This window comes from Heterodontus francisci, chromosome 19 (assembly GCF_036365525.1).
Source record: "Heterodontus francisci isolate sHetFra1 chromosome 19, sHetFra1.hap1, whole genome shotgun sequence".
Lineage (NCBI taxonomy): Eukaryota > Metazoa > Chordata > Chondrichthyes > Heterodontiformes > Heterodontidae > Heterodontus > Heterodontus francisci.
In genome coordinates, this window is record NC_090389.1 from 74082394 (window position 1) to 74109687 (window position 27294).

General features: G+C 43.0%; 1 protein-coding gene across 2 annotated transcripts in view; it reads left to right on the top strand.

The window, feature by feature from the left end:
- plxnb1b (plexin b1b) overlaps positions 1-27294 on the top strand; it is a 244992-nt gene that overhangs the window by 168100 nt on the left and 49598 nt on the right. The window contains exons 7-19 of one of the 2 annotated variants that reach the window (XM_068051985.1): positions 721-853; positions 2412-2568; positions 4265-4373; positions 6987-7095; positions 10183-11091; positions 11872-12000; positions 14326-14448; positions 15708-15801; positions 17024-17190; positions 18598-18749; positions 19954-20059; positions 20620-20756; positions 22800-22976. In XM_068051985.1, the coding sequence (XP_067908086.1) occupies positions 721-853; positions 2412-2568; positions 4265-4373; positions 6987-7095; positions 10183-11091; positions 11872-12000; positions 14326-14448; positions 15708-15801; positions 17024-17190; positions 18598-18749; positions 19954-20059; positions 20620-20756; positions 22800-22976 (2502 nt within the window). The remainder of the gene's footprint in view (positions 1-720; positions 854-2411; positions 2569-4264; positions 4374-6986; positions 7096-10182; positions 11092-11871; positions 12001-14325; positions 14449-15707; positions 15802-17023; positions 17191-18597; positions 18750-19953; positions 20060-20619; positions 20757-22799; positions 22977-27294) is intronic. The other variant, XM_068051986.1, reaches the window with a different exon arrangement.

The window sequence follows — 27294 nt, forward strand, 5'->3', positions numbered from 1 at the left end:
AGCAAACCTGTTCCTACAAAGGAAAAGGATGGGACGGCCAAATCTAGAGCCCCATGGCCAGCGCAGACACGATGAGCCAAGTGGCTGAATTCTGTGCCGTATATAATTTTCTATAATTCTATAACCCTACAGTGTGGAATTACCTTTCATTTACCTGGGAGAGAGGCACAAGCATACTTTAAACAGGCTACTGAATGAATTCAGTGGAGTCCACGTAATAGTCAAGTTTGGAATGTGCCCAGTCAGTCAAATACATGACCTCTAGCTTCCTGTGTTAAACTCACTGCTGGATTATCCATAAAGTGCATTCTCATCAGAGTAACTTCAGTTACTGTCTTATACTGCGAGCTCTGCCAGGTGACCTTTTGAAATGGATATGACCTTTCCAGTACAGGTGATGGTAATAAGCAGCATCTACTAGCAGTATGGAATTTACCTTTGGAGCTCTTGAGTATATTGGTGACATCGATAAAAGTGTATTCTTGTATAAAGCTCTGAGTCAGAAGGTAAAAGCTTCAGTAATAATTCATCAAGCATTGTTGGAGCATACCAAATTAATTCTCAAGCTTTGATCAATTTGTTCATTTCAACAAAACTTGGCAGTCCTTTTGCTATTTGCTAAATGCTTGAGCAGCTGACTGCTACAATATCATAGTTTATGATGATCATTCTGCACAGCTTTAATGCTAGTGTTGATGCAGCTTTCCTTTCTGTCTGTAGGTGCAGTAGGAGGTCGGAGTGTGTAAGGGCTGAGGAAGGCATCCAGTGGCTTTGGAGCTATGAGGAAGGTCAACAGTGCCTGAAAGTGCAGACTTTGGCCCCAGCTAATATCAGCAGAGAGGAACAAAAACAGGTGAGAGTGTTAGTAAACGGGAATGTCAAGATGCAGTCGGCAACAGAGCATCCATCTGGTGATATTCCTAGTGGGCAATATTGTGAGGCACATAAGGAATAGGAGCAGGGATTAGGCTATATGGCTCTGAAACCAGATGAAATTTGGACAGCGTAACTTCTGTGGAAATAGGTGTTAAATCCATCACTAGTTTAGTGATTTGTGTTTGAACAGAATTTTCTGTTCAGCATTGAACAAAGCCTCTGATTCTCCTTGGGGATTTTGCTTTCAGTCCATGTAATTAAATGTCATTGCTAAACAGCAAAATGTGGTTGCAAGACACATGGAGCAGAGAAATTTCAGTCGGGATCTGAGCAAAGTTATTGCATATCTCCAGTTAATTCAAGATGAACAAACACTTGATTTGTCACCATTTCACTGAAATTGCAGTTTTTTTAAGGGCCAGATGATTTCTCGTTTAGCCTAAATGAATTCAGAAGGAGTCGAGACCATTTCAATCATCCAGCTTGCTCTGCTATTTTGTTTTCGGGCCTGTCGAGGTTGCTTTCTGAAACCCATATCCCTCTATTTGTGGCTGAATGAAAAATTGATCTAATTCCCCATTGACTACTTCAGCTGAGTCAGCGTTGTTTGTGTTGGGTCACAGGCTGTTCCACGAGTAAACACCTCTCAATTGTGATGAAGCTGTTCCTTCAGATAGGTTTACCCTTCAACATGTAATCCCCTTCCTCCCGTTTTCCTAGCTTGGTTTTGCACATCCAGCTTGTTGATGTGGTATTGAAATATTAATTTAAAAACTTGGACTCTATGCTTTCCTCCTCTTTAATTGTTTGTCTGGTTTTACATGTGGTTTGGTTTCGGTGATCTGAACCACTTTCCTCTGCTGCTCCATTGTATTGAATTGCAAAAGGCCCAGCTTCTTTTCATTGAGTTCAATTGTGTCAAATTCCTGATTCAAGCATTAAAGTTTAAACCAATTATCTTGATTTATGCATAAAATTTTACATGATTATCAATTTTTCCTCTTCAGTATGTGTATATGTGCAAGAATGTGTGCATATCTTTATCGATTGCTGCAGGTTAATCCTCTGTATATTATATGTGTATATTGAAAGTACTTCAGTTATACTGTCTGAGGCAGAAGCAGTAGAAGTTGTTCGAATTTGGTCTACTGACAGCCGCTCGTGTATGCGTCAACATTACCCGTATCGAGAACATGCAGCAAGCATCTGGTATACACTTCCTCCTTTCCTATATAGGGTATGCCTACTGGCTTGGGTGGCATAACTGAAACCCAACGACTGATGCAGCATGCAAGCATGGCAGTACACTCTAATGTTGCTCTCCATCTCTAAAATCAGTTCCTGAAGTCTTCTATATTCCAAACTAATCAGTTAAACTCTTGCACTCTGCAATGCATATTATACTATGAATGTGGTACAAATATGACAGATGCCAACATATTGTAACTGAATAGTGATTGCAATACAAAAAGTACTTGCTCAACCTTTGGGCAATGTTCGCCTTTACCCAAGTGATTTTTCTGCCTTGTTCCCAGGTATTTGTGATTGTCGCCAACTTACCAGTTCTTGCAGAGGACGAGTCTTACACCTGTCAGTTTGAAGATTATTCCAGTCCTGCTGCCATTACTGAGAATGGCGTCATTTGCTGGTCCCCTAAAGTCCAGCAACTTCCACCTACAAAACCGGGAACAGGTACGCGTCAGAAGTTACTAAATATTGAGATCAGAGGGTCCAGGTGACAGAAATCTGAAAACTATTCGTTACACTTTTAAGTTGGTCATTGCCTATCATAAATCTGCAGTGGAACAGTGAGCTGAAATTCTATGTTGGAGTGTTCATGTGATATCTCACAACCATGATTGATGAAGAAGTTAGTAGAGTGATCGGCATACATCGATTGATGGGGTCTGAATGTGTAGACTGTCATAAGGGGCCGTTATGCAGACTGTTAAAACTGAGGTTGGAGAAGCTTTGAGGGAATTCACATGTGTCCATTACAGACACGCAACACTCAGGTTGATTATTAGGACAGTAATTGGCACCAGTGACACACCCATATACAGACAACAGCATTAAGGCAGATGAGATATCACTGGTGTCTGCTATAGATACTCCTCCCGGCAGACTGTTTGAAGGAAGGTGCGATATTAGAGCTAGAATCATCAGCCAGGGCAGACTCATGAACTAGTGAACTAATACTGGGGTTTCGGGAAAGGACATTAATTCGATTAGATTTCCAGATGTTGGACAAAATCTTTGTCTGATGGTTCAGTGATTGTCACTCCCTGCAGGAAAGAAAGACTTGCATTTATATAGCGCCTTTCACAACTTCAAGACATGTCAAAGTGCTATACAGTCAATAAAGTACCTTTTGAAGTGTCGTCACTGCAGCAATGCAAAAAATGCAGCAGCCAATTTATGTACAGCAAGCTCCCACAAACAGCATTGTGACAATGACCAGATCATCTGTTTGTGATGTTGTTAGGAACATAGGAGCAGGAATAGGCCATTCAGCCCATCAAGCCTACTCCACCATTCATTTGGATCATGGCTGATCATCTACCTCAACGCCACTCTTCCTGCACTATCACCATATCCCTTGATGTCATTAGTATCCAGATATCTATCGATTACTGTCTTGAATATGCTCAATGATTGAGCTTCCACAGCCCTCGGGTAGAGAATTCCACAGATTCACCACCCTCTGAGGGAAGAAATTCCTCCTCATCTCAGTCTTAAAGGGCCTGCCCTTCATTCTGAGACAGTGTTCCCTGGTTCTAGACACACCAGCCAGAGGAAACATCCTATCTACATCCACCCTGTCATGCCCTGTAAGAATTTTGTAAGTTTCAATGTGATCAGCTCTCCTTCAAAACATTAGAGAATACAGGTCCAGTTTCCTCAAACTCTCCTTATAAGACAATCCTGCCATTCCAGAGATTAGTCTGGTGAACCTTTTGAGGGATACATATTGGCCAGCACTCCGCTGCTCGAGTTCAAATTAGTGCCATGGGGTTTTAACCTTTCCTCCAAACGATGGTAACTCCCACAGTGTAGCATTCCCTCAGTATTGCATTAGAGTGTCAGTGTAGATTTTGTTAATTTTCTGGAATAGAGCTTGAGCCTGTGACCTACTGACTCAAAGGCGATAGTGCTACCACTGAGACACAGCTGTCAGCAGGAGTTGCCTCTGCTCGGCTCATAGTTGGGTGGTCTCTCTATCAGACTCCAGGGTATAAAATGTTGCCTGTGGATGAGCTTGTACTTTCCTTGGTGCTGGCATCCTATGAGTAGCATTTGTTGAATTTTTCGCCTTTTCCCTTAGTTTCCAATGAATGTGTCCAGTGTAAGGAAAGCTCTGATCTGTGCTTCTGATCTCCTTTTATAGATCACGTGACTGTCAGATTACAACTAATGTTCTTTAACATTACACTGACAACAGAAGAATTCACGTTCTATGACTGCAGTGCAGTGCAGCAGCTCTTCAGGAATTTTCCGTAAGTATTTTAAATGTTTTCCAAACAAACAAAACTCAAGATCAAGAGGAATTGAAAATAAAAGTAAGGATGTTATGCTTCAGTTATACAGGGCATTGGTGAGACCACATCTCGAATACTGTGTGCCGTTTTGGTCTCATTTTAAGGAAGGATGTGAATGTGTTGGAGGCGGTTCAGAGAAGGTTTACTAGATTGATACCTGGAATGAGCGGGTTGTCTTATGAGGAAAGGTTGGACAGACTGGGCTTGTTTTTACTGGAGTTTAGAAGAGTGAGGGGAGACTTGATTGAAGTTTATAAGATCCTGAACTGTCTTGACCAGGTGGATGTGGAAAGGATGTTTCCTCTTGTGGGTGAGTCCAGAACTAGGGGGCACTGTTTTAAAATTAGGGGTCGCCCTTTTAGGACAGAGATGAGGAGACATTTTTTTCTCTCAGGGTTGTGCGACTTTGGAATTCTCTACCTCAGAAAGTGATGGAGGCGGGGTCATTGAATATTTTTAAGGCGGAGGTAGACAGATTCATATTAGGTAAGGGAATCAAAGATTATCGAGGGTAGATGGGAGTGTGGAATTCGAGACACAAACGGATCAGCCATGATCTTATTAAATGGTGGAGCAGGCTCGAGGGGCCGAATGGCCTACTTCTGCTCCTAATTCGTATGGTCGTATGACAAAAGATAATCTAATATTGATTACACATTCAATGCTGCAGGTTTGAATCACAGGCCCTGTTGCCATGGTGCCAATATATAAAGTGCCATCTTTTACTTTTCTGATAGCAATTTTGTTCATATTACCAGAACACTGCGAACATTCATGAAGAGTGGTACAGCAACGGAACTGATCTATAATAACCCAGTCCAAAGTCAGCCCCCATTTTGTTCGCACTGATTGTTTAGAGCACAAGTGCATTGAGTTTTTAAAATTTCTTTTGCTCCCCACTCCTATCCCATTGTTTCTATAAGTAGGTGAAGAATTTGGGCAGAGATGAAAAGAACATGGAGTCATAGAATTTTTCATAACAAAAGGAGGCCATGTTCCACATTGACTCTGAAAACTCACCATTTAGTTCCATTCCCTTGCCCACACCCTTTTCAACTTTACCTTTTATAGAAACTTTGGAAACCTGAAACCAAAACAAAAATGAGCAGCAAGTCCATCAGCATCTGAAAAAGAAGGATGTTAGTCCGCACCATTCAGATGAACAATCACACCCTAACCTTTAACCTAGCTCTCTCTCTCTCTCTCGATACTTTTCTTACTTCTAGACTTGACTATTCCAATGCATTCCTGGCTGGCGTCCCACGTTCTATCCTTTGGAAACTTGAGGTCATCCAAAACTCAGCTGCTCATGTGTTTACTTGCACCAATTGCCATTCACCCTTTCCCCCTGTGCTCGTTGACCTACATTGACTCCCAGTTAAGCAATGCCTTTATTTTAAAATTTCCATCCTTGTTTTCTAATCCCTCCATGGCCTCTCCCCTTGCTATCTCTGTAATCTCCTCCAGCCCCACAACTCACAGATATCTGCACTCATCCAATTCTGGCTTCTTGAACATCCCCGATTTTAATCACTCCAACATTGGTGCCTGGGCCCTAAGCTCTGGAATTCCCTCCTAACCCTCTCCGCCTCTCTACCTTACTTTTTTCCTTTAAGCCACTCGTTGAAACCTACCTCTTTGACTAACCTTTTGGTCATCTGCCCTAATAACTCCTTATGCGGCTCAATATCATATTTTGTTTAATGCTTCTGTGAAGCAGCTTGTCAAAATTGACTGAGAGGCGCTATATAAATACAGTTCAGTTGTTGACTGAATTGTTATGCATTTCTAGCATTTTCTATTTTATAAATTGGTGAGAGCATGGTGAACAAACAACAACAACTTATATTTATACAGCACCTTCAAGGTAGTAAAATATCCCAAGGTGCCTCACAGGAGCAGTATAAAACAAAATATGTCACCAAGCCACAAAAGGAGATATCGGGTCAGATGATTAAAAGCTTGGTCAAAGAGGTAGGTTTTAAGGACTATCTTAAAGGAGGAAAGTGAGGTGTGGAGAGTTGTAGGGAGGATATTAGAGCTTGGGGCCTAGTCAGCTGAAGGCACGGTCACCAGCGGTAGAGCAATTAAAATCAGGGATGCCCAAGAGGCCAGAATTAGATGAGTGCCGATATCTTGGAGGGTTGTGAGGCTGGAGGAGATTACAGAGATAGGGAGGGACGAGGCCATGGATAGATTTGAAAACAAGGATGAGAATTTTAAAATAAGGACGTTGCTTGACCAGTAGCCAATGTAGGTCAGTGAGCACAGGGGTGATAGATGAACGGGACTTGGTGCGAGTTAAGACATGGGCAGCAGAGTTTTGGATGGCAAAGGAAGGTATCTGCTAATAACTTGTGTAATGATGGCTTAATCACCAAGGGATGTTGAGAATTTGCTACTGATTCCAAATAATCAGAAGTGTTAATTTTCTAATTCTTTATCCACTTCTTGCACACAAATAATCGCAGGCCTGTGATTCTGCCCAGGCTGTGGTCCCTGGTTTCTGTAGTGTTCACTGCAAAAAAAAACTAACTGTGCTTTGTGTTTCTCTTCCTGCTGCCTCTGTAGGTGTCGTGGATGTGTGAGCAGTCGATGGGGTTGTAATTGGTGTGTGCTTCAGCATCACTGTACTCACAACACTACCTGTGAGGACGAGATGATCATTTTTAATGAGAATGTAAGTGTTGAGATTGGATGGACTATTCTGGGCAGGACGTTACCTGACTGAGATTTACCTGGAGAACTTGCTCCAAAAGCTCTTCAGGCAGTGTCCAAGTTTATCCAGTGAGTAGCTGAGCTGTACAGCCCAGGAAGGCGCCAGGCTCCATCCCTAGTCAGTGCTGAGTTCATTCATCTCAGCTGGGATAATGGTCGAACACTACAGTTGACCTCAGTCTCCCTTGGTTAGGGAGGTGAAAATTGCCCAGGGTTCCTGCTCAATTACTCTTTATTAACCCCTGCTAGAAAGGTCTTCGTGAGGACAGGATTACGCTCAACTGTAATGGCCAGCATTCGTTGAAAAGTCTGCTGATTCTCATTGTTGGAGGTCACACGTGGATGGTCAATTAAGTGAGGCAATCCACACCGACAGACGGCAATCACTTCAGGTGTGAAGGGGAACAGAGGGAAGAATCTGCAGATGAAAGATAATTGATAACAAGGCCTATGAGTAGTGTGCAGTAAGTGAAAGCTGATCATTGTCTCCTGTGATTAATTCTGGGTATTGCACCACAGGGAGGATATATTACCCAATGCACATTCAACAGGATGATACCAGGGCTAAAAGGGTTAAATTATGAGCACAGGTTGTATAGACAAGGTTTGTATTTCCTTAAATGTAGAAGATTAAGGGTGAACTAACTGAGGTGTTTATGATGATTAAAGGATTTGATAGGATAGATGGAGAGAAACTGTTTCCTCTCGAGTGTAAAACAAGCAGGCATAACCTTAAAGTTAGAGGTCGGCCTTTCAGGAGTGATGTCAGGAAGTACTTCACACAAGGGGTAATAGAAATCTGGAACACTACCCCACCCCACCCCCCAAAAAAATGCTGTTGAAGCTTGAGATCAATTGACAATTTCAAAATTAAGATTGATGAATCTTTTTTGGGCAAGGGTGTCAGGATTAAGCTACAGATTGGCATTGATCTAATTGAATGGTGAAACAGGCTGGAGGGGTTGAATGGCCTACTCCCGTTTCTTTGTTTTGTCTGAAATGGGCTTTGTGAATCAGAGTTTTACTTCAGATTCTACTAGAGAATATTTGAGAACTGTTTGCGAATCTGTTCAGGATACATGGAGATAAGAACCTGTTAGTGTGTCTCTGTCTACATACTGCTGAGTACCTGGAACTGGGAACCTTAGAGTCCTGCTGATTAGCAGACCCTTACTTATCCACGTGCTGTGCTGTGTCTACATTAGCAATTGCCTCTTGTTTGCAGTACTGTGTGGTGCCCACATTAGATGGTGTCTGCTTTGTTTAGTTGCACGGGCTGTTGCCTGGTAGCAGGGCACCAGTTGGTGCTTCTGGGTGGTCGCATTGAGTGACCTGGCAATGTGGGAGCTCATCCATCAACCAGTGACGGCCAAAGGTTAATTAGCAGTGTGAGGATGATGCGTTTCCTGCTATCCCTCGAACAGGATGCTGACTGAAGTTAATTGTATAAAATACTAACACAAAACAGTGCTGGAGATTGTAACTGTAACTGTCTTCAAAGTGCCCATCAGATCCTTTCACAGCCTTGGAATGTTCTGACTGTTGTTCAGTTTGTAAACAGTCCATAATGATGTACTTGCAGCATATTGATGCCATTACATTTCTGTAGCAGGATTGTGTGGAACATCAAAAGTATATTAGCACTATAGATGTCTGCCTGAGCTGTTCTGATAATACAACTTAATACGCAAACAACCCACAGCACAGCAGTTGGACCTTTTTTTTTAGATAACTTCAACATCTAATGAAAGAAGGATCTAGAAAGAACCCTGGCCTTTGAACATATTATAACACTATAGGAGTTTAAAAGCATATCTAAAGAGTCACTGCCTTCATGTGCTGGCAAACATTTCATTTTGTTTTTGAACACACATAATGTGATAGTAGAATGAAGTATCAGCACTTGAGCATAATATCGAAAAAAAAAAATGCATAAATCTGCCCAGAGTTTATCTTGATGACTGTGTCCCTTGAAAAGAATGTAATAACAGTCAAGCAAGAAAGTGATATTAAGTATTAAATGGAGGTTAACTTGTCCCCCAGAAGATAGCAGGGAATTGGTCATACCAACACTAAACATAGAGAGGGCAAGATAGAAATATTCTTAAAGAATGGTGGTGTGAAGAATGTACCAATGGATATATAGCTAAGATACAGAAGAGACTGTCGAGGAAGAATTGAGAATAGTTCCATTCACTAAAAAACAGAATGCTTTTGATACCATTAGCAGAGAAAGAACAAGTTATTAGTGAAGTTCATGTGATGTTTTACCGCAGTCGGTACATGCTTCCCTCCAAGTTATTTTGCAGCTTGGCGTAAGAGTACATTCACTTCATAGGCAATTCTTTTCTGCAAAGCTGTATTCACTATCCAAAAAAAGTCCCTCACTTTCTTGGGTGAACTGCTCTCGTGTTAAATGTGCCTGGTCTTGAGTTTGTGATCTATTCTCTATTAAAGGAGCTGTATGGCATAACTAAAACCAGCAAAGCCTGAGTTCCTTGATGTCCCATCATTCTTCGAATAGTGTTTGTTAAAAATTAAATTTTTTTTCAGAAATTCTTAAAAGTAAACAATATTACACCACCTTTCCTCCCAGCATTACTAAGAAACACTGAAGATTTCATGCTCAACAAGCCTTGCAAATATTGAGTGTGATGCCAATCACATATATACCTTTGTAAATTAATATAAATATACCCTTTCAAATCGTAATTTATAAAGTTGCTGAAAGAAATGGCTGATTCTGCTGGAAGAAGTTAGTGGTAAACATTTCAGTGATGCCTACAATCAAAAAAAAAGCCTTAGTTAGGCCTAACTTAAAGCCTACAGCTCCTTTTAATGAGAGATTGCATAGAACAGCTTTGCTGCAGTAATTCAATTTTTTTTAAATTAAGTTTCTGTTTTAAAGTTGATTCCAAAATCAAAAATAATGAATTATTTCTGTCTTTTGCTGTCCCTCTTCCCTTTGTCTGTGTGTCTCCCTGCATTCCTTTTTTCCATCCTTTCTATCTTTCCTGATTGATTTTAAATGGCAATCGTTCCCTGGCAGTTTGTTCTTCCCTATGTGGCTCCTCCTACACTTCCGACAAAACCGCTCCATGCCGACACCACTGTGCTTCCAACCACCCTCCGCCCCCCCACTGCTGCCCTTACAACAAGAGCTGCGACCATTCCTACCACCCTGCCCAGCTCAGCTGCCACCCCAACTACCAGAGCTACAGCACCTACTACATTGCCAACCACCGTGTCTACCACTGCAGTGGCATCAACCAATGTTACAGCCAATCCGACTGGCCTGCCAACCACCAGGCCCACTACGCCAGCTCCAACAACAGTGCCCACCACCATGGAAATCACAGCTGCACCAACCACACAAATAACTACAGCCAGTCCGACCCTAGCGACAACTACTGCAGCTGTGGCAACCACCACTGCCGTAACCACCACTGGATCTGCAGCACTTACAACCAGCCTGTCCAAGGAGGTCTTGACCACGCTTGCGCCACCACCCACTGTATTTGCAGCTCCCCGCACGACAGTTGTCCCGCCCACCTCTCAGGCCGTCAATGTTGCCATTGCAACCATAGCGGTCTCTCCGTCGAACAGTACGGACAGAGACATTATTCTTGTTGCCACAACTGTTTCCCCTACAGATCCCGCGGAGCCCCCTTCCACTCGGTTGGCAGTACCAACTGACCCCAGACCTGATAACCCTACCACCTGGGTTCCTCCCGTCCTACCCTCTGATTGGCCTGCGAAGGAGGTTGGCGACTGGAAGGAGCCAGATTCTTGGGTAGACCCTGTGCAGGTTGAGAACGACACCGCAGTATTTTCGGCTGCTGCTGTGCTGCTGTCAGGTGACGGAGATGTTGAGAACCCTTCTCCTGCTTTTCTCCACCTGCTTGACACTGAGGTCGACTACCACTTTGATCCTGGCTCTCCATCCTTCTCTATACAGGTAAGTTTAAGTTTGTTTCTTAGTGACCAACCTTTGAGTTTGCTTGCAGCAGTTATACAGTGTCAGAATTAGGCTGTACATTGTCCCAGAGTCTTATTGCTAACTAAAGATTGATAAAATGTTACTGTTCCTCAGCTAAAAATCGTCAATGTTTTCTTGTTATTATAACATCATAACTAAAACCTTGCAACATGACGAATAGCTGTAAGTGCCTTCAATTTAAATGTTTCTACACTAAGAAACTTTATAATAAAACATTGCTGGGTTGAAAAAGATAGTCGCATGTTGTAGTCAAGGGAGTGACAACAAAAATGTGCTTGGCCAGGTGTTTGTTCTGATACCTGTTTCATTTGCCAAAGTACATTGATCAATTCATCATCGATAAATAAAACTGAAATAGTGTCCCCAACTAAAACCCTGTGAAACAATTCTGGAACATTATCAATGTTGCTAGCAAATTCTCTCCACTGCCCTTAATTATTTGCAATAATATTTTAAGTAAATGTTTCAATTGTTGGCATTTGTATGATAAACTGATTGTTACTTTGTTTAGTACCAAGTTGTTCATCCATACAGCAGGGAAACCTTGAGGTGTAATATTAAATAGAAATGTGGTTCCACAGGGATGGATAATCTTTTTCCAACACGAGGAATAGTTTCAGGTGATCAGGTTTTTATTATGAGGTTGGTGCTGGAACAGATGCAGAGTGTGTCATTGTTTTGCTGGTTGCCTCCTGTTTTCTTCTGTTTAGTGAACCTCTGTGTATGGTCTTTCTATAGAGCTATGAAGGGATGAATAAGGGTCCTGTTGCCTGTCCCTGTGTTGATGACATCCAAGGTTCATCCCTTCTGCCTGTCAACGTGGAACGAAAAGTAACATTGGCAGGACAAAACCTCCATTTCTTTCAGGTCAGCATATCTGAGATTACACTCAGTAAAGTGAACTAAGGACTGAAATACACTGCCAGTCTGTCAGTATCTGAAAGGAGAAAACATGGGTTCAGATTTTGAGTGGAGACCCTTTGTCAGAATTGGAAAGGGAAGTAGGTGAGCTCTATTATAGGGTGATCAAAACAAAGAGGTAAAGGGTATGGGCCAGATAATGCTAAACATGGATACACAGAGAAGCTGTTATTGAGTTTTATTATCCCATTGTCCAAAGACCCAATTCCAGGTTATTAATCTTTTTAACCAATTATAAACCCTTCCCTCCCTAAGGAGGGGGATTACCTACCCTCCTTATCCAGTTTTGATGAAAGGTGTCTACTCAAAATCATAGTCTATCTTTTCTTTTCTCAGATTCTGTGCAAGTCCAGCATTTTCTGTGGGAACTTTTTTTCTCTGGTTGAGATTATTTTCTTTTTATCTCGACTGTGACAGTAAACTGTGATGAAAGACAAGATGAAAAGCAGAGCAGGTAGCACCTGCCACAATATGTTGCTAGACGGCTGAGCAATTTCCCAAGGTTTGAACAAGCTGAAAATGAAATACGTACAAATGGTTGGCACAGTGACATGCCATAGGGGCAGAGCTGATAGGTTCAGCCCATCACTGTGCCAAACAGTGGTGTGGGAAGTGATATTTCCATTCCATCAGTCTGGTGGCAGTTTTACTTTACATAAGGTGGCCTGAGGGTGCAGAGCGTAAACAGAGATTCGCAACCTCTGTGTACTGCTCTTCTTGGTTTCTTCCTGCATTCACTCCAAATGCAGGCCAGTGGACCATTACTTGCGGAGCTAAATGGATCCAACTCTGAGTCTTCAGTTTTAGCAGGATCCCTGATGGCACTCTGTACCTGAAAATGTATTTCTTGTGGAGACTCAAACATGAGACTCTGATGCCATTGGATTCATAGGGTCAGCAGATGTATGCCAAAGAGTACAATTGATGGTGAGAATATTGCGTCTGTCACCAACTTATCTAAAAACCACCTTGAGTTTATAGGAATTCAGGTGCAAAAGAAAACAAGACAAAGTTCCAGCACATCATGCAGCACAGCCACTAATGTTTACAATCTGTTCTCTGCCAACTGCCATGCCAAACATCTTCAGATGTACCTTGTAGCCTCAATAACATGTTTGGATCAAGATCCTGGTTCGAATCAGGTCACCTTAGATAGAATGGATAAAGGGCTTATCTCCCTGATGCAAGACAAAGTTGTGTAGTGGCTTAGAATACTTTTTCTCCATCTTCAAGAAATGGATTGCATAGAATACTGGGTGGTGCACTTTATTGGAATACTGGCCTTCAGAATGTAAGCTTAATTACTTAAATAAAAAAAAAAATCTGCTTTGTGAAATTATAACAAAATAATCTGCCACGAAGCAGTGATGTTTGCAATCTGGGTAATGTGGTGATGGAAACTGCAGAGGAGAAGTGACCAGAACAAAACTTGGCACCGTTTGGTAATTCCCAGGAGTTTCCAGCAGAATATTTCAAGAATTAGGAGTAACAAAAGGCTGTTATATCATGCTAGTTTTTTTATGGTGAAGGAGGGTTGGGAGCGGTGGTGTGGGACGAGAAGGGGGGAAGTGAGGAAAAGTTAGTGAGACATTGTTGTTCTGATACAGGTGGAACAGAATGTCACCCATTGTGAAAACCACATCGACCTGGACATTAAAACTTTGGAAGTGCTTGTATTCCTTTTTCCTTTTTGGTAACTTGGGATCCCGAAATGGCGGCAGATATAAGCATCCATTTGTATACATACAGAGTAATTAAAATTTTGTATGTTAAACTTATGGGCTTTTATGTTGGTCATCTTTTGATTCTGATTCCAGGAGCCTTGCATCTAGTTGCCCTCTCTTGCGGTTTATGCTGTTAAATTCCAGATAAAACTTGAGTCATTGAGTCTGCTGCCAGAACATGCAAATAGATTTAAAAGCTTAAACACCAGGACCCAGCTCCCGGATACAAGGTTTCTGGAATCTAAATTTAAAGTGTCTTTAGTTCATTCAAGAGAAAACTTCAGCTGAAGGACCTTTTATACATCCTAGTGTATCCATCTGCTTTTGAATAGAAACACAGTGGGAGAGGATTTCCTCAATGTTCCACATGTAGCGAAACTGTAAGCATGAGATGCATTTGCAGTTTTGTTAATAACGCACAAAGGAGCCCTTGCACTAGAATTTCCCCAAATATTTCGTGTTTTTGTTTGGTTTAAAAAGAGTGCGTAGAATTCTGATTAAGCTAGGTGGTGTCTCCATAACCACCTGTATTTCTGTTACCCAGCAGGACCCTGAAGGTGATTACGAATGTGTGTTTGTTATTGAGGGTCGGATGGTGGTGGTGGAGGCGTTTGTTGAAGGGGACGACAATGATCCCGCATTTTACTTCATCACTTGTCAGGTGCACCAGGTAAGGAGCAAAAGGTGTTAGCAGAGCCCTGTGGAATGGCCATGTAGTCTTAGATTAGCCAAATGGGTATTTGAGCCCATCAACACTCTTAAGGATGTCCAAGCCAAATCAGAGAAGTTTGCGTAAGTAGGTTCCATTTATGTGCCATGGAGTGAACTTTCTTCAGGATAAAAAGAAAATCATTTACCTAAGCCTAGAATGTCCAGGTTGAAAAGGGCTAATGCTTAAGGACTACCAAGTGAGCAATGGGGGCACTTTTGGAGGTAAACCAGCTAAACCTTCACAGTCCATCAGCACAGAGTAAGCTTCTTGCTGCTTGCCCAGGTAGGACCACCCTACAGGGCAAGGCAGTGGAGCCAAGAGGAACCCTCAATACCTTAATGTATTATTCAGTATGCACCCGTTAGTGTTGTCACTTTAGGAAGCAAAGGTCACCAAGGGCAGAAGATACGGACTGTGTTAAACCAGTAAAAGAAAATTGGATTGATTTCTGAGTCAACAGTGAATAAAGGGATATATGGTCAACACCAATAACTTGCATTTATATAGCACCTTTAACATAAAATGTCCCAAGGCAGTTCAGAACTGTCATTGAGAAGTTGGTAGGCTGCCTTCTCTGAATTCTTTCCTCACTTCCATATCTTTCTATTAATACTTTGACCATGACCAACATTATATAGTGTGTGTCATTATCATACCCTTAGGTTTATGACAGAGCATGCTGGAAATTGACTGCCGATCTGTTAGCCTGATGTTGTCTCTGTGGGTGCTAACATTTCAGGGAGATACCCTGCAGCAGAATTGCTTTGACAAAGTGGAGGGCCTGCACCCAAAACGTTAACTTTTTCAGATGTTTCCGAACCCCACTATGTGTTCGCAGCATTTTCTGTTTTAATTTCAGATTTCTGTTGCTTGCAGTTTTTCTACTTCATTTTAACCCCTCTTGTACTTGAAGGGAATCTGTGTCGGAGAAGGTGTTACAACATTGTAGTCTCAATTCTCCAGCCTGTTTTCTCCCTGTCGGCCTAAACTGTATGCCAGGAGCAAAGGGCTGACGCTTATATTGTCTGGGTCCAGCAATACATTGGGACAAAAAAAAACACAAGCCTTTTTCATTTTCACTTGCATCTCTTGAGCGTTAAAATGAATCTCACATGTCTACACATCAAAACAAGCAGATTTGACTTGAGTTTGATTCAGGTGTGTAGGTATTTACCATATATCCTCCGTCTGTTATCTTCCTATCTCTCCCATTACAGTATGCCTACTCCATTCTCCAGCAAGAGTATAACGCAACAGTATATGTCCAGAGGCGGCCTAATTATAGAGTGGACAGCACACATGATTTGCACAGTAAGTATTTCCAGCCTTGCCTGAAGAAGTTGCAAAAGAAAATGGCAGTGTTTCCTCAGCATGTTCTCGTTTTGCCCTGCCTCAGTGCCAAAGTCTTCACATATACAGCAGGATCCGGTGTATATATTTCCAACATTTCTCATGCCGCTGTATAAATAGTACAGCTGACTGGTACTGATGAGGTACATTGACAGTTCTTGTGCAGTGGCTGTGTATCTGGTAGAACCAGAGTACAAATGTGTTGTAATGTTTATGCAAATCACTTACAATATTTACTGCAATAGTTAACTTTAACAAAACGACATTGTAGTGTTTGTCTAAAAGTGTTGCAGCACATCAGGAATGTGACCTCAAAATGGCTAATTTTACCTGTGGAAACAAAACTCAGAACTGCATGCGTGAAAATCCTTTTGTGTCTTCTCCCTTCACCCCGTGTTTACTTTCTACAGCAAATGCCTTCTTAGAGAAAGGATTGGTTTGTGGTAACATGTCAGGATATTTATTGTAAATGTGCATGATGTATGCAGTTTTTCTACGTGTGTGTCTGTGTGCACATGAGTTCTAGTTATGAAACCTTGCTGTTTCAGATAGAAATCTGGATCTTTTGGTTTATTCCTTTAATATAAACATAGGAAATATGATGATGCCATCTTGTGGGTTATTTGTCACTTACCCTGTGGAATTAGGTTACATTGGAACTTGTTCTTTTCCTCAGGTTCTTCTATGTGTATTAGTACTCATCTAATGTATTTACATTTTGCTTTTTCAAAGGGTGCATTTTCAACAGGCCTATTAGAGCAATCCTTTTCTTAATTGGAACTCCTCCCTTTTCCCACCACCACACTTTGCTGCCCACACGTGAGGCAAAATAACTGCACTTGTTAGAATATGGTGCCTGTGTAGTTGTGGTTTGGTTAAGTTACTACAACCATGCTAATTGGTGTGGAATTCTCTAACTTTAGTTCTCCAGATCCATATATTAATGGGAAGCCATGACTAATCTGCATACAAAGTCATTCAAACTAAATTTTTTATTTTAAATTTTTTTTTCATTTTGAAAGAAAGAACTTGCATTTAAACACTGGATTTTTAGTGTACTTTTGAAGCGTAGTCACTGTCGTACCGTAGGATCTGGAAGCAGCCGTTATCTCCAAGACTGGGGAATAATTTTTCGAAGCAATTGTATGATATTGACTAATGGTCTTTTGCTGCCTCTGTACAGTTACCCTGTATAACTGTTCTGTGGGTCGAACAGACTGCAGCCGCTGTCAGACTGCAGACACCAAGTACGCATGTGTGTGGTGTGGGGGAGGAGAGCCCAGCTGTGTGTACGAAAAGTTGTGTGCTGATGGAGTGGAGCAAACCTGCCCAGCGCCTGTAATTCACTCGGTGAGTTACCATTCGAGTCGAAAAGGCAGGACATAGTAAAGTAACCAGAAACTAGATGGTGCATCTTTGAATCACTGGAGCAGGTTTGTAAAAAAATGCATGGGAGATGAGGTTCTCTCAGCAAGAAGCGCAGCACCCAATCCAGTGGAATGGAAGATATTAGGCATTTGGGCTAGTAATCCAGAGTTCTCCAGTGACGTGAGTTCAAATCCCACTACAGCTGGGTTAAATAAATCTGGAATAAAAAGCTAGTATCAGTAATGGTGACCATGAAACTACCCGATTGTTGTGCAAACCATTCTGGCTCACTAATATCCTATAGGGATGGGAATCTGTGCAGTCTGGCCTATATATGACTGCAGACTAATGTCGTTGTGTTGACTTTTGACTGCCATTCAGTTGTGTCCTCCTTAGAGCAAAGAAGGTTAAGAAGAAATTTAATTAGAGGTGTTCAAAATTATGAGGGGTGTTGATAGATTAGATGGGGAGAAACTGTTTCTACTGGCAAGAGAACCAGTAACCAGAGGATGCAGATAAATGGCAAAAAAAAAAAGGTGGGAGTTTTTTTTAACTCAACAAGTAGTTGCAATCTGGAATGCACTGCCTGAAAGAATGGTGGAAACCGATTCACTGGTAACTTTCTCATAGGAATTGGATCCTTACATAAAAAGGAAAACTTTTCAGGGCGATGGGGAAAGAGCAGGGAAATGGGCCTAGCTCTTTGAGAGCTGGAATAAGCAGAATGGGCCAAATGACTTCCTTCTGTGCTGTATAATTTTCTGATTCCATGACTCATTGAGCTGTACAGACCAAGTGGTGCCCAGGCTCAGTCCCCATCTGTGTTCAGTTAGCTGATCTTGGCCCAGGCAGCAATTGGGAGAGGGCTACAGTTGGCATTGATAATGCCGAGCTAGAGTGTGCTAAAATCAACCAGATTTCCTGCTGCTGCTCACTGTTCAGTGACTTCCTGCTGGAAAACGCACCTGTGTGAATGCCAGGTGTGGTCAAGATTGGCTCAGCTGTGATACCTGTAAACATTTGAAAGTCACAGGGATGCTCACTATCCAGGATCAAATGAAAAATGTTCATTTGGGTGAATTAGAGATTTTTTCCCCCAGCTCGGAAACCATAGCCAGGCAAGAATTGGTGCCCTCAGGAGAAGAGAAGGGAAAAGCGATGGGGAAAAATTGAACACAAACTTAGCAACCCTGCATCATTTTTTGTTCACTTTTTTTTTTCCCAATTGAATTCTTACTACAGTTGTCTCGTATATTTTCATGAAAGTGTACATTTGTGCCTTTCCAATTTGAATGATTATTCACCATTTGCTACCAGTTCCCTCCAATGTTGACACAGTAACCATACAGGACACTTGCAGTTGTTGATACTGATTATTCTCTTTCTCAGATCGACCCAATGTCAGGACTGCAAGAAGGCGGGACCATGGTCACCATCACAGGTTCAAACTTGGGCCAGCGATTCGAGGACATTGAGAGCATGGTAACAGTGGCTGGAATCCCGTGCCGTGCTGATCCACTGAAGTACGAGGTCTCCACCAGGTCAGTCACTTGACAATCTTCAACTACCACACCCGTGTGTGTGGGTGAGCAGTGAGGCCCAACGCAATTAGACAGATTTTTTGATCCTTAATTTATTCTAATTTCTGAAGCGCGCCTTTCATAATTAACACTGGCCGTGTCTCTCCCCTCCCCTCACCCCCAAAATACACGCAGGCAGCATGAGGAAAAGATTTTTAGTGAAACGAGTGGTTAGGGTTTGGAATGCACTGCCTGCTGAGGTGATGGATACAGATTCAAAGCTTTCCAAATGCAATTGGATAGATACTTGAAGGAGAAAAAAAAAATACATGGATATGGGGAAAATACAGGGGAGTGGGACTACCTGGATTGCTCTTTGAAAGAGCCAGCACAGATTCAATGGGCGGAATGGCTTCCCTCTGTACTGTACTATTTTATGATTGTACGAAAAGCAGAATGTGCCTTACTCAGTGACACTGCTTACCTATAGATAAAATGAAGAACTTTGGAAGCTGAAGTGTCATGACTCTGCTCGCAAACTGAGTCAGAAGATTGTGGGCTCAAGTCCGACTCCAGAGTCTTGAGCACAGATTCCAGGCTGACGCTCCAGTGCAATCCTGAGGGAGTGCTGCACTGTGGGAGGTGTCACCTTTTGGATGAAAAGTTAAAGTGTGGCCCCATTTGTCCCCTCGGGTGGATGTAAAAGATCCCATTCCAAGAAAAGTAGGGGAGTTCTTCCCAGTATCCTGACCAATATTGATTTTGTTAGGTGTAAGGGTATCATGAGGTACAGAGCTAAGGCAGGGAAATGGGGAAGAGGTACAGATCAGCCATAATCTAATGTAGTGGCAGAGCAGGCTCAAGTGGCTGAATGGCCTAGTCCTGTTCTTGTGGTCGCATGGAGAGTGCTGCAGTGGTGCAAGCTATCAGAGTATCAATGCGCTGTACCTTAATTTGGACAGGATGGTTGTTTGGCTCAGATTATTAATTCTCGGGACAAAATCAGTTATTACTTCTCGGTCTATTTGCTAAGAATGTGATGGTGACAGTTTAATAATGTAAATCGATTGTGTGGTTAAAAATACTTCTCTGAATGCTTGGACGATGTTATTGGCCTTCAGTGTTGTGACATATCCTCCAGGATACTGTAATCCAGTGTGTGTGAGTTATACACTCATACTGACCACCCACAGTGCAGCTAATGCTGCTGAGTTTCTTCCTGTAGGATTGTGTGCTACACAGCAGCCAGTAATGAGGAAGTATCGGGCCATGTCGTGGTTAAAGTAGCAAACGGAGGCAGCAGCAGCTCAACACAGCCCTTCACATATCAGGTTGGTCTGAAATTTGTTGAGTTATGTTTTTATTTTAAATATTTGAATCCTGATGGGATCAGTGAAGTATTACATTGCACTGTTGCAGATCTGTGTCTCAAATCCAACAGCTGCAGCACCTGCCCTGAGTAGAGCTATGGCCAAGGCTAATGTCTGCATCACTGAATGTACCATGTCAGCCTGAGCTGAACCTTGATTGCAGCCCCAGCAGATACAGCACCAACTTTGGGAGGGCTCATGGCTACAAACTCAGCAATGTAAGCTAGTACTTAAACCCTGGACAGAGAAGAGGCAATTAATACAAACTTGTTGAGTACGTTCAATTTTAAACTAATAAGGATCAGATCGAGGGAACCAGGACTGAATCAGAATCTATAGCTCCTGCAAATTTCACCTGGAACGAAAATGAGTTTATTTACCTGCATTAAAGTGAAATTATTGGACTTGTGTCTCAGAGTTTATAGCTGGGGAATGCCTGCTGATAATTGTACACTTTCACCCATGTCTGGGTCTTTTTCGCTAGCCACTAAGCACCCCAAGTGTCGGTTTTCTTCCTCCAGAACCCAATGCTGGACTCCATCTCTCCATCTCATGGCCCCAAAGCCGGAGGAACGTCTCTCACACTGAATGGTGTCAAGTTGCTGACTGGCAGACCAAGTGACATCAGGGTGTTCGTTGGTGACCTCCCCTGTCTCATGTAAGCATATTTATCCTAGGTGAGCTGTGAATCCTTTCAGAAACTTAGGACAATGACGCGGTGGCCCAATGCGTTGTGTCACAGAGTGAGAAAGTGTGGGTTTGTACCTGTAACTACCCCCATGGTGGGCTCCCTATCTTGGCCATGCTGTCAAGGAGATGTTCTGAGCTTCTGTCATTGTGAGCAGGGGCAGCTTAAGGGGAAAGTCTCACTTGTGATCCTATTCACAGATCATCTAGCAGGATTGCCATACACATGGGAATAGGTCCACCCTTACCTGAGGTTGGTTTATGGTGCAAAGGAGACGAATAGAGGGGGAAGGGTTATGTGTTTAATAGAGAAATGAATCTACAACACTGAAATATATCTCTCTAAATAAATAAATAAATGACTAAATTATAAGAATACAACAGGGACATTCGTTAACAATCAGTGTGATGGTGAGAGAACACTCCCTCCTCTCCTGTTTTATAATCATTGCTTATCAGTGCCACATTGAAGTGGCTGTTTCTGATTTGTCAGTCTTGCCAATGGCTGGTTGATCATTGTACCTTTAGAAAGCCACACTGCTGATCCAGTTCCCATTCTCATCTGGCATCCATATTTGTACTTTCCAGCAAATGGTTGGCTTGGTTGGCATCTTTCCATCTACGAAAGATGATGGATACGTAGCAAACAGTCCATTTAGAGTCATAGATATCATAGAGAGATACAGCACTGAAACAGGCCCTTCGGCCCACTGAGTAGGTGCCGACCATCAACCACCCATTTATACTAATCCTACATTAATCCCATATTCCCTACCACATCCCCACCTTCCCTCAATTCCCCTACCACCTACCTACACTAGGGACAATTTACAATGGCCAATTTACCTATCAACCTGCAAGTCTTTGGCTGTGGGAGGAAACCGGAGCACCCGGCGGAAACCCACGCAGACACAGGGAGAACTTGCAAGCTCCGCACAGGCAGTACCCAGAACCGAACCCAGGTCGTTGGAGCTGTGAGGCTGTGGTGCTAACCACTACGCCACTGTGCTGCCCATTTAGGTGGGCTGTCTTCCCTTGGTGCACCTTTGCTGATGGCTGTAAAGGCCAATCCTTGAGAGGCAGGTTTTGCCACAAGTGCCGCACGTGAACCTGCCAAGTGACGCTGTGAATCGTTATTTTTGCCATTGGTGCCTGTTCTCAAACTGTTGTAGCAACTGATCATCGTGGTAGCACACACCAGTCCACAGGATGTGTTGCCATTTCCCTCTTTCCCCGCTCGTGACTCCCAGGTGCGATGGTCGATATTTAGGGCCTTCATGTCACACTCGCAAGCATCCTTGAAGCGGAGCTTTGGGCACGCTACTTGTTGTCTGACCCCAGCTACCTCAGCGTACAGAACGTCCTTGGGTATGCGATCGTCTTCCATTGTCCGGACACGTCCGATCCACCCATGTTGCCTCTGTTTGATGAGTGCCAACATACTTGGGACCTCTGCCTTTGAGGGAACTACCGCATTTGTGTTATTGTCCTGCCAGGATATATCCATAATGAGCCGCAGACAACAAAGGTGGAAGTTATTGAGCTGCTTTTCCTAGTAGCTGTAAGTCCTCCATGTTTCATAGCCATACAGCAAGGTACTGAGAGCACAGGCTTATAAACCATCAACAAAGATCGCGGAATATTAATCAGGAGCAGGAACCCAGTGGTTTCACCATTCCCTAACCAAGCGTCATTGAGGCCAGTTACAATGCCCCTAATGGCTGCTCCTGGCTCCACAAACACCAGCAATTGAGCTTGGCACATTCTTGGTTTGTATGACTCGGCTATTCACTAGATAACTGGCAAGTCATCGCGGGGAGCTAGATCTGTGATTCTGATAATTTTTCTTAAATTCTTTGAAAGGCTTTAAAGGTTGCAGAGGCAGCTGTTGGCTTTCCTGTGTGATCCTGTAAAACAGGATCGGTAGAGATGAGTGACTGGTTTTGTTCTTCCTAACACTGTGTAGATGCAGACACTTGTGGCTAAAATTGTCGGTTGACTTTCCCCTGGGCAGATCTGTTGACATAGAGAATCACCGCGTCCAGTGTCTCACCGCTCCCAGCAACCAGACAGATGATCTGCCTATCACAGTCATGTATGGTGATATTCCAAAGAAACTGAATAATATCTTCTACAGCTACACAGAAGATCCAAACATCACCATTGTGCGTCCAGACAAGAGCTTCTTGGGGTAAGATGGCTTTTAAGTTATGAGAAAGAAAAAATCCGATGGCTACAGTAGGAAACCAGATGTAAATATTTCCTGAAAGGGGGACTATGTAATGCAGTGGGTTTAGAACGCTATCCTTTCACCTCAGGAACATGAGTTTTGATTCTGCCCTGGGATCCAAACCAGTTTTTGGATCTACAAGTGTCCTGTATGGTTACTGTGTTCCAGATAAATAAATAAACAGGTAAATAAAAAAATTACTCTGTCCTCAATTAGAGAAGATCACTTTATGAACACAGTCTCCTTTTAACATTTGTGCGACTGAGTTTGTATGTTCTCAGATCCTCTACCACCTGCAGTGCTGAGTCCGAGTGCTGCTGTCTCCTCTACTACCCACAGTGCTGCGTCCGAGTGCTGCTGTCTCCTCTACCACCCACGGTGCTGAGTCTCAGAGCTCCCATCTCCTGTACACTAACGGTACTGAGTCCAATGGCAGCTGTTTCCTTTACCACCCACAATGCTGAGTCCGAGTGCTGCCATTTCCTTGACAGCTCTGCATACTTTTCCTTAAGGTGCTTTTGCGTTCGATTCTCCAAACACTGGTTCAAAACTCTGGAAAAACTTGAAGTTCACAGACTTCTGCCCCTTGTAGTGTCACCAGCCTTGGAAACAGTACAGATTGTAATCTGGAGAAGTAGAGTAGTCATCTTACAGGACAGCAAGTGCACATATGGAGTTTGAGATTAACTGGAGATGGTGAAAGTGGACAAGGCAAATATTAAAATAGTCCCCTCTCCTCCATTATAACACGGGGCGGCACAGTGGCGCAGTGGTTAGCACTGCAGCCTCACAGCTCCAGGGACCCGGGTTCGATTCTGGGTACTGCCTGTGTGGAGTTTGCAAGTTCTCCCTGTGTCTGCGTGGGTTTTCTCCGGGTGCTCCGGTTTCCTCCCACAAGCCAAAAGACTTGCAGGTTGATAGGTAAATTGGCCATTATAAATTGTCACTAGTATAGGTAGGTGGTAGGGAAATATAGGGACAGGTGGGGATGTTTGGTAGGAATATGGGATTAGTGTAGGATTAGTATAAATGGGTGGTTGATGGTCGGCACAGACTCGGTGGGCCGAAGGGCCTGTTTCAGTGCTGTATCTCTAATCTAATCTAACATACAACACATATTAGATGATAGTGTTAACAGTTCTTTCTCTTCAGGTACTGTCCTTCCTTCAAAACTGCTGTCATCACCCTCTCCTCAAAAAAACCCAACCCTTGACCTCACCATCCTTGCAAACTACTGCCCCATCTCCAACTTCCCTTTTCTCTCCAAAGTCCTTCAACATGTTGTCTCTTTCCAAATCCGTGTCCATCTTTCTCGCAACTTTGTTTGAATCCCTCCAATCAGGATTCAGCCCCTGCCACAGTACCAAAACGGCTCTTATCAAAGTCACAAATGACAACCTATGTGACTGTGACAAAGGTAAACTATTCTCCCTCTTCCTTCCCGACCGGTGTGGAGCCTTTGACACAGTTGACGACAACATCCTCCAACATTTCTTCACTGTCTTCCAGCTGCGTGGGACTGTTCTCACCTGGTTCCATTCTTATCTAGACTAATCGTAGTCAGAGTATTACCCCCAATTGTTTCTCTTCCCACTCCCTCGCTGTTATCTCTGGTGTTACCCAAGGATTGTTCCCTTTAGTTTAGTTACTAGTGGTGTACTGCAAGGATCTGTTTTGGGGCCACTGCTGTTTGTCATTTTTATAAATGACCTGGAAGAGGGTGTAGAAGGGTGGGTTAGTAAATTTGCGGATGACACTAAGGTCGGTGGAGTTGTGGATAGTGCCGAAGGATGTTGTAGGGTACAGAGAGACATAGATAGGCTGCAGAGCTGGGCTGAGAGATGGCAAATGGAGTTTAATGCGGAAAAGTGCGAGGTGATTCACTTTGGAAGGAGTAACAGGAATGCAGAGTACTGGGCTAATGGGAAGATTCTTGGTAGTGTAGATGAACAGAGAGATCTTGGTGTCCAGGTGCATAAATCCCTGAAGGTTGCTACCCAGGTTAATAGGGCTGTTAAGAAGGCATATCGTGTGTTAGCTTTTATTAGTAGGGGGATCGAGTTTCGGAGCCACGAGGTCATGCTGCAGCTGTACAAAACTCTGGTGAGACCGCACCTCGAGTATTGCGTGCAGTTCTGGTCACCGCATTATAGGAAGGATGTGGAAGCTTTGGAAAGGGTGCAGAGGAGATTTACTAGGATGTTGCCTGGTATGGAGGGAAGGTCTTACGGGGAAAGGCTGAGGGACTTGAGGTTGTTTTCGTTGGAGAGAAGGAGGAGGAGAGATGACTTAATAGAGACATATAAAATAATCAGAGGGTTAGATAGGGTGGATAGTGAGAGTCTTTTTCCTCGGATGTTGATGGCAAACACGAGGGGACATAGCTTTAAGTTGAGGGGTGATAGATATAGGACAGATGTCAGAGGTAGTTTCTTTACTCAGAGAGTAGTAGGGGCGTGGAACGCCCTGCCTGCAACAGTAGTCGACTCACCGACTTTAAGGGCATTTAAGTGGTCATTGGATAGACATATGGATGAAAATGGAATAGTGTAGGTCAGATGGTTTCACAGGTCGGCGCAACATCAAGGGCCGAAGGGCCTGTACTGCGCTGTAATGTTCTAATTCTAATTCTAGACTTGACTATTCCAACACATCCCCTGGCTGTCCTATGAGACGAAGCTAGCTAGAAATGTAAAAATGGATAGCAAGAGTTTCTACAGGTATTAAAGAAGGGAAAGAGTAAGTAAAGTGAGTGTTGGTCCTCTAGAGAGTGAGAATGGGGAGCTAATAGGTAATAAGGAAATGGCAGATGCAATGAACAAATATTTTGCTTCTGTCTTCACTATAGAGGATACAAAAAACATTCCAGTAATAACTGTAAATCAGGAGGTGGAAGGAAGAGAGGAACTTGGTGAAATTACAATCACCAGGGAAGCAGTACTGACCAAACTGATGGAGCTGCAGGCTGCCAAGTCCCTGGGTCCTGATGGGTTTCATCCTAGGGTCTTAAACGAGGTGGCTAATGAGGTAGTAGATGCATTGGCGTTAATTTTTCAAAATTCGCTAGATTCTGGAAAGTTTCCATCAGACTTGAAAGTAGCAACTATAACCCCTCTATTCAAGAAAACAGGTAATTTTGGGCCAGTTATCTTGATGTGTGTCGTGGGGAAGGTGTTACAATCGATCATTAAGGGGGCTATAGCTGGGTACTTAGAAAAACGCAAGGTAATCTGGAATAATCAGCATGGTTTTGTGAAAGGGAAATGGTGTTTTACTAATTTATTGGAGTTCTTTGAAGGAGTGGCGTATTGTGGATAAAGGGGAGCCTGTTGACGTACTGTGCTTGGATTTCCAGAAGGCATTTGACAAGGTGCCACATAAAAGGTTATTGCGCAAAGTAGGAGTTCATGGTGTAGGGGGTAACATATTAGCATGGATAGAAGATTGGCTGGCTGGCAGAAAACAGAGTATGCATGAATGGGTCCTTTTCTGAGTGGCAATTTGTGACAAGTGGAGTCCCACAGGGGTCTGTGCTGGGGCCTCAACTTTTACCAGTTATGTCAATAACTTAGATGAGGGGAACGATGGCTTGGCAGCTAAATTTGCAGATGAGACAAAGATAAGTCGGGAAGTATGTTGTGAAGAGGACAGAAGGAGATTGCAGCCTGACATAGGTTGAGTGAGTGGGCAAAAATCTGGCAGATGGAGTAGAATGTGGGAAAATGTGAAGTTGTTCACTTTAGTGGGAAGAATAAAAAAGCAGAGTATTACTTAAACTGAGAACGACTGCAGAACTCAGAGGTGCAGAAGGATCTAGGTGTTCTAATGCATGCGTCACAAAAAGTTAGTATGCAGGTACAGCAAGTAATAAAGAAGGCTAATGGAATGCTATTCTTTATTATGAGAGGAACGGAAAATAAAAGTAAGGATCTTATGCTTCAGTTATACAGGGCATTGGTGAGACCACATCTCAAATACTTTGTGCAGTTTTGGTCTCCTTATTTAAGGAATGATGTAAATGCATTGAAGGTGGTTCAGAAGCAGTTTACTAGATTGATACCTGGAATGAGCAGGTTGTCTTATGAGGAAAGGTTGGACAGACTGGGCTTGTTTTCACTGGAGTTTAGAAGAGTGAGGGGAGACTTGATTGAAGTTTATAAGATCCTGAATGGTCTTGATAAGGTGGTTGTGGAAAGGATGTTTCCTCTTGTGGGTGAGTCCAGAACTAGGGGGCACTGTTTTAAAATTAGGGATTACCCTTTTAGGACAGATGAGGGTT